At 40.8% G+C, this 14,803-nt stretch overlaps 1 protein-coding gene across 3 annotated transcripts in view; it reads left to right on the top strand.

Moving 5' to 3' along the window:
* Positions 1 to 789: 789 nt before the first annotated feature.
* Positions 790 to 14,803, top strand: part of SLC4A7 (solute carrier family 4 member 7) — a 145,015-nt gene continuing 131,001 nt past the window's right edge. For 2 of the 3 annotated variants that reach the window (XM_083825908.1, XM_083825914.1), the window contains exons 1-2: positions 7,526 to 7,633; positions 8,781 to 8,873. In XM_083825908.1, the coding sequence (XP_083682034.1) occupies positions 7,541 to 7,633; positions 8,781 to 8,873 (186 nt within the window). In that variant the 5' untranslated portion in view covers positions 7,526 to 7,540. Of the gene's footprint in view, positions 871 to 7,525; positions 7,634 to 8,780; positions 8,874 to 14,803 lie in introns of those variants that run through there. The other variant, XM_083825909.1, reaches the window with a different exon arrangement.

The raw sequence follows: 14,803 nt of genomic DNA on the forward strand, positions 1-14,803 counted from the left end.
GCTTGAAGGTTTACAAGAGGACAGACACCCTGGTAAGGTTTTAATACCCTTCATATTAAAACCAATTGCCCTGTGAATAGCTAGGATGTTTCTGTTTGCCAATATAATTGAAACATTCACATTCCTACAAGTACGGAAGTTTTTTTCTTTAATTGGCATGAACTCTAGGGGATTTTTTTTTTAATAGCTTGTGATAGTTTCCCCGATTTCAACTCCCTGGGCATGCATGCAGGTAAACCATAACTGTCAAATGCTATTCGAGGTTGAAGCCGGGATGAAGCCTGCAATGCAGATTGACCCCAGAGCAGTAGGTCTGTGTGGAGCATGCCAATGCAACACGCCGGCACAGCTCGCTGTGTTTGCTGCCAGCCTGGATGAGAAGGCAAGGACTCAACTCAGGAGAAGAGCTGTTTAAAGCCTGTTTCTGCCCTTCTCAAGCCTGTTTCTGCAGACGACCAGCTCGCTGTGCGGAGGCGCTCGGCTCCGATGCGTGTGGCTACAGTGCCCTCTTGTGCGAGCGAGCGCTGGCGGACAGGGGCTCTTTCGGGAGGTCTCGCCGCTGCTCCTGGCTGCCAGAGAAGGAAGGAAACCAAAGCCGAAATCCTCTTCCTGCTGTGGCTATTTGCAGCTGTGTTTTAGTCACCCATGCGTTGGGTTGCAGAGCTGTTTTGTTCGGTTCCTGTGATGTGATGTGATATGATATCAGTGCAGCCTTTGGGCTTTTACGGCTTAAAATGGGCTTTGCATCCTGCTAGTAGTTTGGCATCCGCTGGAAAATGAACACTTACTATTTCTGTTGTGGTGATGCCCACAGGACCTGTCATGGACAGGAGCTCCCGGTTGTGTTTGGTGCTGTCTCCACACTCTGAGGTAGGGCCCTTGCCGTGCTGTGAAGCTTTAATCACATAGCAAAAAATAAGTAACCAAACCTGGTTGTTATTTTGCAGGAAAGAAGAGGGAAGTTTCCTCCTCCTCCCACCCCAAAATTGTCAGCTGCACTTCATCTGTCTCTGAAATTAGAGAGGTTAAATTAATATATCTTGATTGGGAGAAAAAAAAAAAAAAAGAAGAAAACTTGAAGGGAAAAAGGGCACAGTGATCAGAACTAAGTGAGCAGGACAGACCCAGGAGGGTTTTGACACATTATCATTTGGAAATGGCAAAGTGAAAATCTGCTGTGACTGCAGTGTTTCGAGATTACTATAAGCCAAGAAAAATACCTGCTTGTGCAAATAAGTGTAACCGTGACATAGAAACTTCAAGGGATCTATCCCCCTCATTTGATAAAATGACTTTAGATCATTTAAAATTATGGCCATCCTTTTGAGGGTATAGTTCATAACAAAACTGTTGGAAATGTAAGTGACGACTAAGCAAGCAAATTCTCAATGTATTACCAAGACATAAAGTGTGTGAGCAAGAATGTCATAACATTAAAAAAGAGAAATCCAAACCTAGTTCCTCTGTACAGGCCATTGAACTATATAAAACTGGAAAGAGAAAATTTAACTATATTAGGAGAAGAAAAAACTTGGTGCTAGCAGGACTTGGCACAGGCTTTTTAGTCTTAGGTACTTCAACTTCCGTTGAAGTCCAAGGGTAGAGAAAACATGCAGCATCTCTGCAGTCATGAAAAAGCAAACTTTTTTATTTTCCTACTGTGCTTTTCTCTATTCTCTTTTCACAAACTTATTTTGTCTCATTTTAAACATTCTTTTCTAAACATTTTTTCTGATTTTTTTTTTAAACTGTGAGAGTTCCACCCTGACTTCTCTTACCTGCCTGTCTGCAGAGAGAGGTACAGAAACGAGGGGAGAGCTGATAAGGGGAAGTGCAAGCTCGACTGAGCTGCACAGAAAGGAGGAGAGAAACAGGGATGTGGTGTGCCAGAGGACCTGCATGAAAGTAACTAGGAGCAGAACCTGACCATTACAATTCTGTTGTCCTGCTCCTATCTTCCAGTCCTGTTACATGTCCCATCATGTTCTCCACTCTGTCCTTCCTGCTTCTTTTTGGTCCTTACTGGACGCTAGGCCTGTACCTGCAAATACTATCGCCAGCCCTTAAGCTAGGGTAATGTGATATTCAGCTGGATTTGTGGAAACACCATGTCTTCTTGCTTCCTGAGACCAGCAGTTCTCATAGGCTAGGGCCCCATAGCTGAAAGGCAGTGTGTGCACCGTAAAACAATTTTATTCACTGTTTTACTTAGGTTTAATAAGATAGGCTTTGTTTGCAAGCCAAACGCATGACATTATCCCAGTTACTAATTATCCTAAATAACACAAATTTGCCTTACATTATGAAAATATGAAAACATATTTGTTACTTTCCATGCTTACTGGATCCTATTTCTTCCCCTCCAAGTACTCTGATTATGTAAACGCATGATGCTGGCAGAGCCTCTGCCTGCTGAGGGTTGTCCTGCAGACCACCAGCTCTCCTGTTTGTGCAGTGCAAAGGTGTACGGGTTGACTCGAGCTCTGATTTTCCTGCGATACTGCTTAGGCTGCAACACCTTCCTACAGAGCCCATCACCAGCAGGTTCAACTCTGCAATAAGTGCATATATTTTTTGCAGATGAATGAGGTGCTTTCACATCTTTCCAGCTACACCGCTTTCTTATCCAAGCACATGGTTTTAAACTTAATTAAAAAGGATTTTTTTCAGAGGTTTTATAATTTCAGAGGTATTTGCCACTTTGCAGGAGAACTATTACATATCTGAGAAGTTTTCAGATTTCAAATACAGGATCATCAGTGCCTACGTGGATGCATTGATTCTTGGCCACTATTGAAATCAGAGCACAGCTGAGTGCAGCAGCTGGAAGCCTTTGTTTTTCACGAAGGCAAAGTGATCAGCTAGGTTGTTCATTTTGTTCTTCATGATAAACACCAGCTCCAGCAGGAATATAAAGATCAGCAGGAGCAAAATGGCTCACACAGGAGCAAAATACAGATCTGTTGCTCCCAGCAAGGCAATAGCTCCTTACTCTGAGCTGCTGGGGATGCTGAGGGCTGAGCTGCTGTGTGGCTCTGTGCAGCGTGTTAAGCAGCGAGCTCCAGAGGAGCCCAGCCCAGTCAGGGAGTGAGTGCACACTTCTGTCTGTGAAGAGGGCTGGTGCCAGTCTATATAAAAGCATGGATGAATAATGCACAGCTGCAAGTACGTCTCAGAGAGGAGACCTAGCAGTGCTGAGAAAGTTTGCAGAGGCTGAATACATGTCCTGTGAAATTATGGTGATCTCCTTAGACCCACTGATGTTTCAAGTCCCACCAACCCCATAGGGGCACCATGTTGGGGGAGCACATGCACAGGAAATTTGTCTCTTAACATTGTTGAACACAGGTTTGCAGGTTCTGAGACGTGCAGCAATACAATTAGATTTTATTGTTAGTCTTTCAACTGTCCAGGAGCACCTGGACACAACTATTTACAAGCATGAAGTCTAAGAAAGAGCAGGGATCATAATGTAAGTGGGCATGGAGATCATCTCTTGGCACAAATGTTTTTTGAGCTCATACCATTAATAGGTTCTATTAGCTACATGCCCGGCTAGTAATCTTTCTTAGGTCAAGTTGGAATACTTGGGGTTATAAACCATAATTTTTTTTAAATTCTTTTTATTTTTATTTTTAAAGAAGGAGTTGTAAGATAGCTCTAAGTTGAGAGTGGATGGCTGCTGGGAGTAAGGCTTTTCTTTTGCTATAAGTGAGTGGTACCTACAAACAATGTATTTACAGAACAGCTGTCATCTGAAGCATTGCTCAGTTTCCATATGTCACAGGACAAAGTCTAGTCACTCATTTATGTGAACTTTTATTTGCAAGGAGATTGAGTTTTAGCAAGGTTATTTTGTTTAGATGACAAATCATGTCTTCATAGCAGGCTTAGGGGCATTTATTAAATATACATTGATGTCTATGTATGTGGACAGAGGATACACTGAAGCTGTTCAAACTTTTTCCTTTTCCTTTTTCCTTTTTCCTTTTTCCTTTTTCCTTTTTCCTTTTTTCTTTTTTCTTTTTCTTTTTCTTTTTAAAGGCAAAAAAAAAAAAAAAGAATCAGGAGAAGTAAGACAAGGCAACATATTCCCATGAAAAAAGTAGGTATGACTTTCACAGTGTACAGAGGATGAAAATATTAGAGGAAGAATATTCCCAGAGGTGCAGTGCATTTGTGCAGCTAGTGGGGACTTTCAAGAGGAAAGGAAGACGCAGATATTTTTATCACACCAGTGCTTCCTGCAGATTCTTGGCTGCACCAGCACTTGCCTTCTTGCTTTTTAGACTTAGGTCTATGCAGGATCAGTAATGTTCTTTTGGTAGATGGGGTATTTACACATTGTTCATTGGATTATTCAGAATTTGAAAAACGAGTTCATTGCTATTAAAGGAAAGAGAACACAGAGTGTCAGAAGCACTGCTTGTGTACAGCAAAGTCAAAAATATCAAAGGTATCCCTTTCAAATTGGGATCCTCGATTGTGTTTACCATTTTCTTGTATTTCCGGCAGAGGGCAGGTTTGTGTCATGAAACCTATTTGCTCGTTTTGTCAGAACCTAACGTGAAGTTCACCAGTCACATTCAAGCCTAGTTAGAAAAAAAAAGTCTTATTCTGTGGTAGTACCCCTTGAAAATTTTATCTCATATATATATGTATTAGAAAAAAAATAATAATAAAAAAAAATAGAAGGACTTCTCCTAGTAACCTTGAAGCTAGCTAAAAATCTAGCTCCCAAATGCATTAGTCATGTTGTCTAAAATTGTTTTGAAATTACCTCTGGTTCATTTCTCCCAATGCATTTCTTCCTTGTTTATATTGTGATATCTAAGATATTTTTAGCATTGACTTCATATGAAGACAATCAAGTGATGCACTTACCCATGCAGAGACATGAAAAGGTGGTGTTTTATTAAAGTTAGGTAGTAAAAAAATAAAGTTGTACTAGGAAAATGCAAATATAATTAAGACCTTAAGGCTAAAAATGGTTAAAAAAATAATAAAAAAAATATAATCCTAGCATGCAAAACACCGAGGAAAAAAACAGGTTGTTACATCATGGTAACAAGTCCCAGCAGGGTTAACCACATGCCCATGTTTGTGTAATTCTTCTCAATATCATTTTGGTTTCAAAGTGACATGTTGTGGCACTGCCAGAACGGGACATTCTGAAGCAAAGGGAGGCAACTGCTTTTCTAATTCATGTGTCATCCCCAGAAGTTGTGCTCTTTCTGCTGTGACTACATGTAAATGTATTAAAAAAAAAAAAAAAAAAAAAAAAAAACACTAGATGGAATCTTACTGGTAACTGGTATTTCAAATCACATTGCTTATGTATGAATCAACAGGACAGTTTAAACTCAGCATTGGATGCACCAGTTTTTGCTTTTGCTTCTTGCATCTCATCGCTGCTGCTTTTATCATCCACGTGGTTTCGAGTCTTGGTTTTTACTTGTGTTTTACCTGTGACTTTGCATGCGGTGCCCCCAAATGACATTGTGATGAAAGTACACATTTTTTGAAGGTATTTTTCCCCTTTAGCTGCTGTTGCTGTTCACTTTGCACATGAATGTTCTTGTCGGTTTAGATTTGCTTTGATTTTTATGCAGTATGTTTTAGATTTGTGTAATTTTGAAAAGTACAGACTCACACAATAGTACTGTGCTCAAGTCATTATCATCTGAAGTTTTAACAATCACCGTGAAAAATCAGAAGTATAGCCTACTGCCAACAAGCTGTGCACTGCTACTTAAGGAGCTTTTTCTTCAGCAGTGTTACCCAGGATAGTGCCTCTTCCTTGCCTTCAAGCTGTCTCTGTAGTTTCACTTTGTCTGCTCTTAAGGGGATGGCAGCACTTAGATTTGCATTTGGACATTAGCTCCCACTCCCCCCAAGTCTAAACACTATTATTAAGTTTACTGTCTGGATGATTCAGTAGTATCAAAAGAGAGAGTGAACTTCATCAAGTCAGGAAGCATACCCTTTGGTTAGCTGGTGAAATGTAACGAGGACTCTAAATAGCCTCCAGCATGTAACTGGCGTGGCCAATATTGAACCCAGGTCTCCAGAGGTGGAAGACTAGAAAAACTGGCCCTGGGGACAAATACCTTTTCTAACTCCCATCACATTTCTAATAGTTACTAGGGCAGAATAATGTTTCGTGACCTTTGGGTTGTCCCATTACCACAACATAATCTAGCTGTGCAAGCTTTCCAAAGGTCACTGTAAAAATAAAAATATTTCCTGCTGTGATCCATACCCTCAAACACAAAGAAAAAGAAATATCTTAATAAATGTAGTGACATTTGCACTATAGGGCACAGTACAAAGATCATGAACCATTATTCTGCACTAGTAATAATGTCACGATTTTATTTTTGCCCAGTGGTTACTGTATGACATTTGTGCTCACAGGGAAATTCCTGTGAATATCAGTAACTTAAAATATATTGCCTCCGGGTCCTGTCGATCTCCCATTGGAGTCAATGGAAGCTTTGCCATTTGCTTACCAGTAAGAGGGAATAGGACTGGCCCAGCATTCTCATGAGCAAAACTGAGACAGTTTTAAAGGGCTATTATTATTTTTTTTTAATTTCCCATTAAAAAGTATCTGTTAACTGGCTCCTTGATGAAACATGTTTCTTAAGAGAGTATAACAGGTCATTCTTATTGTTTTCCTGAGAATTGCTGCAACTATGTTTACAGAGGAGAGATTATGTGATGAGTCTTTTCTGGAAAAAAAAAAAAAAAGAAAAAAGAGAAGTCATAATGCTTCTTGCTACTTGTGCAATTATTTATGACGGGAGACAGGTGTTACCTAATATTTCTTCACTGCATTCCTATGTGATGGGCTCCCTTTATTTCTCAAACAGGGACATAGATTAATTCAGAAATTTCTGACTGAGATGGAGTGATATAACAATGTATAGAATGCTTAATGGTAATAACAATTATGGTAATAATAATAATAATAATAATAATAATAATAATAATAATAATAATAATAATGGCCCGATTTTCAAAGACTTGGAAGTACTTGGTTTTGTCTGACAGACTGGTTCTTATGTTAGTTACCTGCCAGTGCCCTGGAACAGATACATTTTACTTGATCAATTTCTGTAAGATTATCACTGAACTCTTGCAAGGAGGAGGTGGAGGGTTTGTATGCAATTGCAATCCATGTTGGCATTAGCTCCTGCCTAGAAACACACCTTAGTTATCAATACGTGTAATATATCTCTGACAATATTTACAAGTCTGAGAAGAACTCCACCCCTCCTCCTGTGCTAAGGAGAAGCCTATCTGAAGGAAAGGAAGTATTTGAAAGCTCAGTTAATGATAGGATCACATTATTCATTGTTTTGGATTACACGGTGCCTGCCTCTAGTCTGGCTCCACTGTAGGGGAGATAAACGTTTCCTTCCCCAGTCTCAGAATTGGTTTGCGTCAGAGCAAAAAACACCAGTTCTGAGGGAAGCACACAGGCTGTTATTTCTTAACGGCTTCTGGTGGCTAAAATTATCCCCAGCTGCAGGGGATGGTTTGTGTTTACAACTTGAGGAAGAAGGCAGCAATCGTATCATCCAGTGCGCCTCCTCCTAATTTCCTCTCTGACACGTGCCACAGTCAGGTTTGTGACGCAGGAAGGTTTCTGCTGCAGTGCAAGTAGGAGGGCGTCCTGTACTGATCAGGTGCATCCAGCAGTGGGATTTTGTGGAACAGGGGAACTCAGAAGGTGGGATCTGGTAGTAAGCGAGCTGTAGCCTCCCTGAGACCCACGGAGCCCACCTCAGCTGTTACATCGGCCTGTTGCTGCCTCTCATGGACATGAAGTTGAGCCCTGGCTTCAGGCAAACACGAAGTGGGAACCAGTCATGTGAACCAATGTGTCCAGTGCGTGAGGCTGGGCAAGATCAACAGTACAGGGCAAACATTCAGCATGTCCTCCAGAGAGCTCAGGGAAAGACCCGGTCTGGTTCTCAAAAGGGCTAGCCACTGAACAGCACAGCCGATGTTTGTTTTCCTGCTCCTTGCCCTGGCCATAAGCACAGACAGGCTCGCATAGTCTGTAGGCAGCTGAATACAATTTTTCCTGTGGGTGGTAGTATTTAGAAAGTATCCCGCCTTGCTTGCTTTTTTCAGATCGCTATCTTCCTGCCCTGATGGGATTAGGAGCCTGCCTTCTCAGAGGCACTGCCTGCCCCGGCCGGGTTTCTCAGGGACTAGGCCGGTAGCGGTGATGACTTCGCAGCCGTGCTAGTAGCCTCTTTGGGGGAGGTGAATGAGGGCAAGGCATGAGGACGGAGCAAAGAAGTTGTAGTTCTCACCCATAGCAGGAATTCCTTTGAATATTTGAAGGAAATGACCAGGGAGCAGACATCAGTCATGCTTTTCTGACTCACTGGCATGTTTTTCAGCCAACAGACCCTGCCGGTCTCCTTGCTGCCTATAACATTGCTGTTCTAGTCTGTTTCTCCAGAAAGTTAGCACAAGAATTTTCCTCTTTAAAAATATAACTAGGGAATTAATGTTATAATACATGAAGTTTGGAAATGCGCTGAAATCACTGAGAGAATAAATGCTCCTTTTTAAAAAATAAAAGCAGCAACACTCTGGTTAATTAGGACCTGGATGATTGAGGTGCTCTCATGAGCCCTTGAGTTCTCCTAAGAGACTGCTCTTCTCCCCTAAATGTTTCTTATCACAGGATGCCTATAGAGGGGGATAAAGTATGGTTTGATCTAATGAACGGTTAATTGGCTTGTTTCTCTCCCCAGCTTCAGAAAAAGGAAGACCCACAGGAGAAATCATTTAAATGTAACAGTGGGATCAGCAACAGAGCAGGCAAAACCGAAGGAGTGGCCCATGAGGTACTGAGCTGTCCTTAGCTGTGTGTTTTCTTTTGAATCTGCTTGCTAACTTTGTTACTAGCACACTGCTTGGGAGCATTGAGGGACAGGCAGCTGCTGCTTTCAAAGTTTCTTGAAGGCAGTGGAGCCTGGAGGTGAAAGGCTGGTGTAACCCTGCAGTATCCTCGTGGAAAGTGCTGTTAAGGCTGGTTCTGACACAGGTACTTTTGCGAGCTTGACTTAGCATGTCTTCAGCTGCAGCCACCAATACCTTCAGTTCTGGGTCCAGAGTTTAAAGGATCAGCTTAGTCAGCAAGAGAAACTCAGTCTTCTAATGCGATAGCCTTTAATTAGACGCGCATAATATATAAATGCATAGATTATCTACTACCTCCTACTACAAATGTCTCACTGAAATTAATGGGGTTATTCAAAGAGTAAACTATGAGTAATAATGAATAATGTTAATACTCAGCATGACTAACAGTGGTAGGAGGGAGAGTCTGAATGGCTTAGACAGGAGGGTCTGCTGGGAGCCAGCATCTGATTTGCAAGAACAATGACTTCTCAGAGCGGTGAAGCTGTTGCTCACTTGTTACCAATCATTAAGTTATAGCACCCATTTTATCAAAGACTTCTTGATCTCTGCCTTTATGCCTTTCTCAAGGCAGAGTTTACATGCATGGCAGAAAATGAGTCATACACATGCAGTTGGTCTTCTGATCCCTTTTCTGTTTAGTTTTAGTGTGGTCTGCATCCTCGCAGCAACGTTTTATGTAGGCATGTTTCAAAAAGCCTGTGACAAAGCTTCTCACAAGAGGCTTTTTTTTCATTTCATGTGGGAGAGAGAGCATGAGATGAGGAACTGATTAAGAAATTAGAAAAAGCAGGCTGAGATCAGATTTCAGAACAGTTAACGGTCCCTGACGCAGTGCCTCGGAGTCCATCTGAGGCTGAGCCACATTGTAAAATGCTGGTGTGTACAGAGGATCTAGCGAAAAAATGATGTATAATGAGCAGAGAAAAGCAACATTCAAGAAGATTTTTAGAAGAACAAAACATGAAATTATTTTCCCTGACAAGGGCTGTTAGATGGTCAGCTCTTTGCTGATGTTACTGAATGTTTAAAGTCACTGGAACAAACTGGTGGTGGTGCGTTACTGTGGAGTGATATACAGTGAAATACAATCTGCTGACATTCGACCTTTCTGTAATCCCAGGTTTCTGGGGAAAGACCTGCAGTGTAAATTCAGTTGGGATAAGGAATGAGGAAATTAATATTCCTCCTCAAATACAAAGCAATCTGAAATCCTTCAGAATTAATTCTGAAGAGATAAGTCTTTTTGTCAGTCCCCTAAGTCAGATCAATTCCTTTCTTGTTCTTATTTCTAGTTCTTGCTGCTCCTCCCAATCTGTGGTAACCTAGTTTTCTCCTGACAGAAATCTGAGTTTCATGTTGCTAATAAAAATCTGGGAAATGTTAAAAATTTAATACGATAGAGAGATCCTTGGTTAGACTGAACCCAAGATAATGAGGTCAAGAGGTTTGGGAAAGGGGCAAGGCTATATAATTCCAGCATTTGTCCTAACGTGCAATTAAGATTCTGATATGTGACCTAATTTTAACAAGCTCCATGACTAGAATAATAAGGCAAACCAAATGAGTGTATCAGATCATAGACACTGAAAAAAAAAAAAAAAAAAAAAAAAAACCCAGGTCATTTCAGGATGTCTTAATTGCAAATATTGTCTCATAAATTTGTGATGCAGGTCTGGACCAGAGCGATATTTAATAGTCCAATCTATTAAATGTCTCTTGCTGGTTAAGGAAAAATATACTGGTTAAGGTGTGAAAAGATTAGTTCCATCAGAGGATCTCTGTCAGATGTTATTACTGTGTAATTAAAGCTCCCATTAGAGTAGTCTGTTATGGCCACATCAAAAGCTAGAGTCAACCTTCTCTCAGCAGCAGTTTTGCAACGTGAATAAATGCTCACCAGAGACTTTCTTGAAGTCACTCAGTCCATTCTTATTCTGCTTTTATATCGTACTTGAATCCAAGTTTCCAGATGCTGTAGGCTAATGTAAAATAATACCTATGCTGTCCACCCTCAAGGAGAACATTACTGTAAATGTTCTCAAGAAGCTGGATCATAAACTGTTTCTCAGGGATGTAATTTTAAAATAATTCTTTTTTGTACTCTTCTTGTTACGACATTGGCCTAAAGAGGATCAGGCCCGATCTGTTTAAACGCAGTCGTCAGACACCCACTTGTCAGGTGGCTGCAATATTGTCTGTTGTGTGCTGGAAGGTAAGAGTTTTAAGGTGAAGTGGATCATAGGGTTCAGCTGATTACTGCAATGTGCATCTTGCATGAATTTGACAAACATCACTACTGCTTTTCTATTGGAAAGATTAGATGACTAGGCTACCAAAAGGTGTTCTTTGCAGAAGAAAACTGAGCAGGTTGCTTGTTACATGAGGCAGTGAAGGTCAGGCAGAGGGACATTACAAAACTGATGAATAATTTTGATTGATGGAAATTTTATTCCTAGGCATGCACAAATGGAAATCCCTTTTTCTAAGAACTAGCTGAAATCAGGCATGCCAGAACAACAACAATATTCTTGTTGACTTACCTGGAAATTGCATTGGGTCTCTGATATTCACCGTGCATCACATACATAAGTAACGTCTCAAAAAGTCAGCAGTTCTATTAGATGTTTGCAAGTGTGAGCAAGATTGATAGCTTTCAACAGTGCATCAAAATTGAATCCAGATCTCTGGAATATAAACTCTATATAGGTTGTGCAGTGTCTTGTAACACAGAGATTAACTATGAATATTCCCTGGTCCTACTGTTGGTATGGTGAATGAAAACTACGTGCACCATGACTTTCAGTAAGGTTTTGGTTTACTTGTGGCAAGTTGCAGTTTGGTGTTTCTTCTGGAATCTTCTCTGAGCTTTACAGCAAAGCCCTAAAGTGAGCAAAGCCTGTGTGTGTGGTTATTCATATACCATTTACATGTCAGGCAGCAGCAAACTAAGTTATCTTTTAAATGATGTTTAAATATTTGAATATTTTTTTCCTGTAATTTATTTTGTTTACCTTATTTTATCTCGGTAAACAATTGAAGTGGATTCAGGAATCTCCACTGCAAAAGAAAAATGTGCAATTAACTTTTATATGTGACAGCTGGTAACTGCATCCTTCCCCCTTGAAAAGGAGATCCTTCTGTGTGGTATGAATTTGTTGATATCTCCTAACTTAGCTCTTTGTTGTATCCTCTAAATAAAGCAGAAGAGAGCAATGCTGCAAATAGGAAAGATTCCTGATACTTTTGGAATTACTCATCCCCTGAATTGTAAACTGTGAAGAAATCTTTCTAATTGTGTGTCCTTCTTGGTCTATAATTTTGAAAAGAATAAGCTGCCATCAGCCAGCCGGAATCACCACTGAAGTCTTCAATAAGCAGCTGCTAGGAGTTTGACTTAGAAATCAGGCAGAGACAAGAAGAGGAAAAAATCTGCCCACTGTGGGTGGGGAGAAAAGAGAAATTGTAGGAGGCAGAATCAACTATTTTCCTCTTTGCAAGCACATTATAGACAAAAATCAGTTTTTTTAAGGGAAATACTGCTAGTGTTGTGGTTAAGAGTGAGACATTTTGTCAAGGTAACTCATTAGGGCCTGGACATATGTTTCAGATCTGCTGTCATTTGATGTTGGTGCTGATTCTTATGCCAATGAATCTTTGCTATTGACTTAATTGTGAACAGGCAGCATTCTGCCTCCTTAATGCTTTACAAAGCTACATGTGATAGTTAAGATTTTCCAGTTGCTCTCTAGGGGATATGCTCTTTATACAAGGCTTCTCAGCTGATCATGAGGTATCCAGCTTAATTTTAGATTATTATTTTTGTTAATAGAATTAAATGACCATTTTAAAGATTTAGTATTCTGTAGTTCTGGTAGTTCTCACAGCTGTTTAGAGTCTATCAATTGGAGAAATACATTTAGGAGAAATTAATGTGTTTAGTTAAAATGGTTTTCTAATCTTTCTAGTGTTTGCATGACTTTAACTATTCTATGGCTTTCTTGCATATAACTGTCATCACATTCTTCATACTAGAGAAAAACAAATCATTGTAAATAGGTTTGAACGGTTGGCTGTGAAAAAGCTGGAATGTACAGAATGACTCAGCAGTAGACAATTCAAGTGTTTGCTGACTGCCAGTTGTTGTTTGACAGTGGATAGATTGGTTCAGGTGAGTACATCTTCCAGGACTAAAGCTAGAAAAGACCTGGAAATGAACTCTCATTAGTCTGAGGCTCAAACAAACATGCTTATTATTTGTGTCCCCCCCCCCCCCCCCCCCCCTTTCTTTTTTTGTCTACTTCTTGTCCATTTCTCTTGTTGGTTTCTGAGTCTTGCTTGAGACAGGAATGGAAGCACCAAAATAGTCTAGCAATATGTAATTTTTCAGACATGAATTAGTCACCCCATCAAGTTAACAGTGTTCTAGCCAGTCTGGTGTGAATATACTGGAATGGCTGTGTGTCCTTGAGAAAGATGATATGAGCATGGGATCTGCTTAACCACCACTGCAAGTGAGAGAAAAGTCTTCAAAATATGGCTTAAAGACAAGCTCAGGCCTATAGATTCCCTGGAAGCAGGGATGGACGGAGGAGAGGGAATGAGGCTCAAAGTTCAGGAAATCAGATCTGTTAAATCTTTGTTTGAGAATGGTTTTTAAACAAATGACTTTCTTTGGCAGTGAGGCTGGCGTAATTATCTCCTGTTTCCAGCCTCTCCTCTGTGCCTGTCCCTCTTTCCACTCTTGCTGTGTACTCCCTGCAAGCCATTCTGCTATAGCTATGTGTGGGGCAGTGTCGTGAGTACGGTCTGAAGACCGATCTGTCTGAAAAACAACTGGGATGAAAATATTTGTGTAACGTGGCTCAGGTCCCAGTGTGGCTCGCTGTGCTGCCTGGGAACTATCACCCTAGCACGAATAAGGGGTGGTGTAGCAGCAGATGTGAGCACGCAGGGGACGTGTGGAAGTAATGTAAACCGATACTACCAAATTTCTCTGCTGTAATGCCCTGAGATGTGGCCCCGAGGTAGTGGGTTGGCAGGAGTATATTGCTTGGGGCTTTGCAGCAGGCAGCCCATGTGCAGTACAGGAGCTCCGGTAAGAAACAGGGCTGTATGTGTTGGCTAGGTGTACTTACACGATGGGTATCTTTGTCTCCTCAGCGCTGATTTCACCTCGCAGAAGGAGGGAGCCCTGGAAGCACCTCCAACTTGTAGCCTCTTGGCAAGGGCAAGGGTATTGCATGAGATGTCGTTTTTGTCCCGTTTTTGTCTTTGACCATTTGGATAAAGAATTTGACTCCAGAACTGGGTGTGTGCTGAGATTAATACATGTAATACTGGTAATGGAGCAGCAGCTCCCTGCAGCAGAGGTAGTCTTTTCTTAAGATGGTTGCTGTGGTATTTTTAAGGTAAAATCTTTCTGGACATTGTGACTGAGAGAAATGCAAACAGTCATTACCTGTGGCTTGAGAGAAATACATGTCTGGACTCTGCAGAATCCCTCAACACTTTGCATTTTAAGTACAACTCAAAACTTCCAGAACACTTTGCTAAGATTAGATTATTTTCCATATTTCACTCTTTTTTTTTTAATTTTCTGAACTCCAAAAAGAAAAACATTTTTTCCTCCTTCCCTTCTTCCCCAACTTCTTCCTCTTCCCTACTTGTATTTCAAGAATGGGGATAGTTTGAATGGGGTGGTGGTGGTGTAAGAACCTGTTTTTTTGTAGGCATGCAAACTTTCTGGTGATAGGAAACTATCTAAGGAGATTGCCTGCAGTAGCAAGGGCAAGTAACAAGATTGATGACTCCCATTATATGTGTAACTATATGTATGTAATGTGAACATATA

This window comes from Anser anser, assembly GCF_964211835.1.
Source record: "Anser anser genome assembly, chromosome: 2".
NCBI lineage: Eukaryota > Metazoa > Chordata > Aves > Anseriformes > Anatidae > Anser > Anser anser.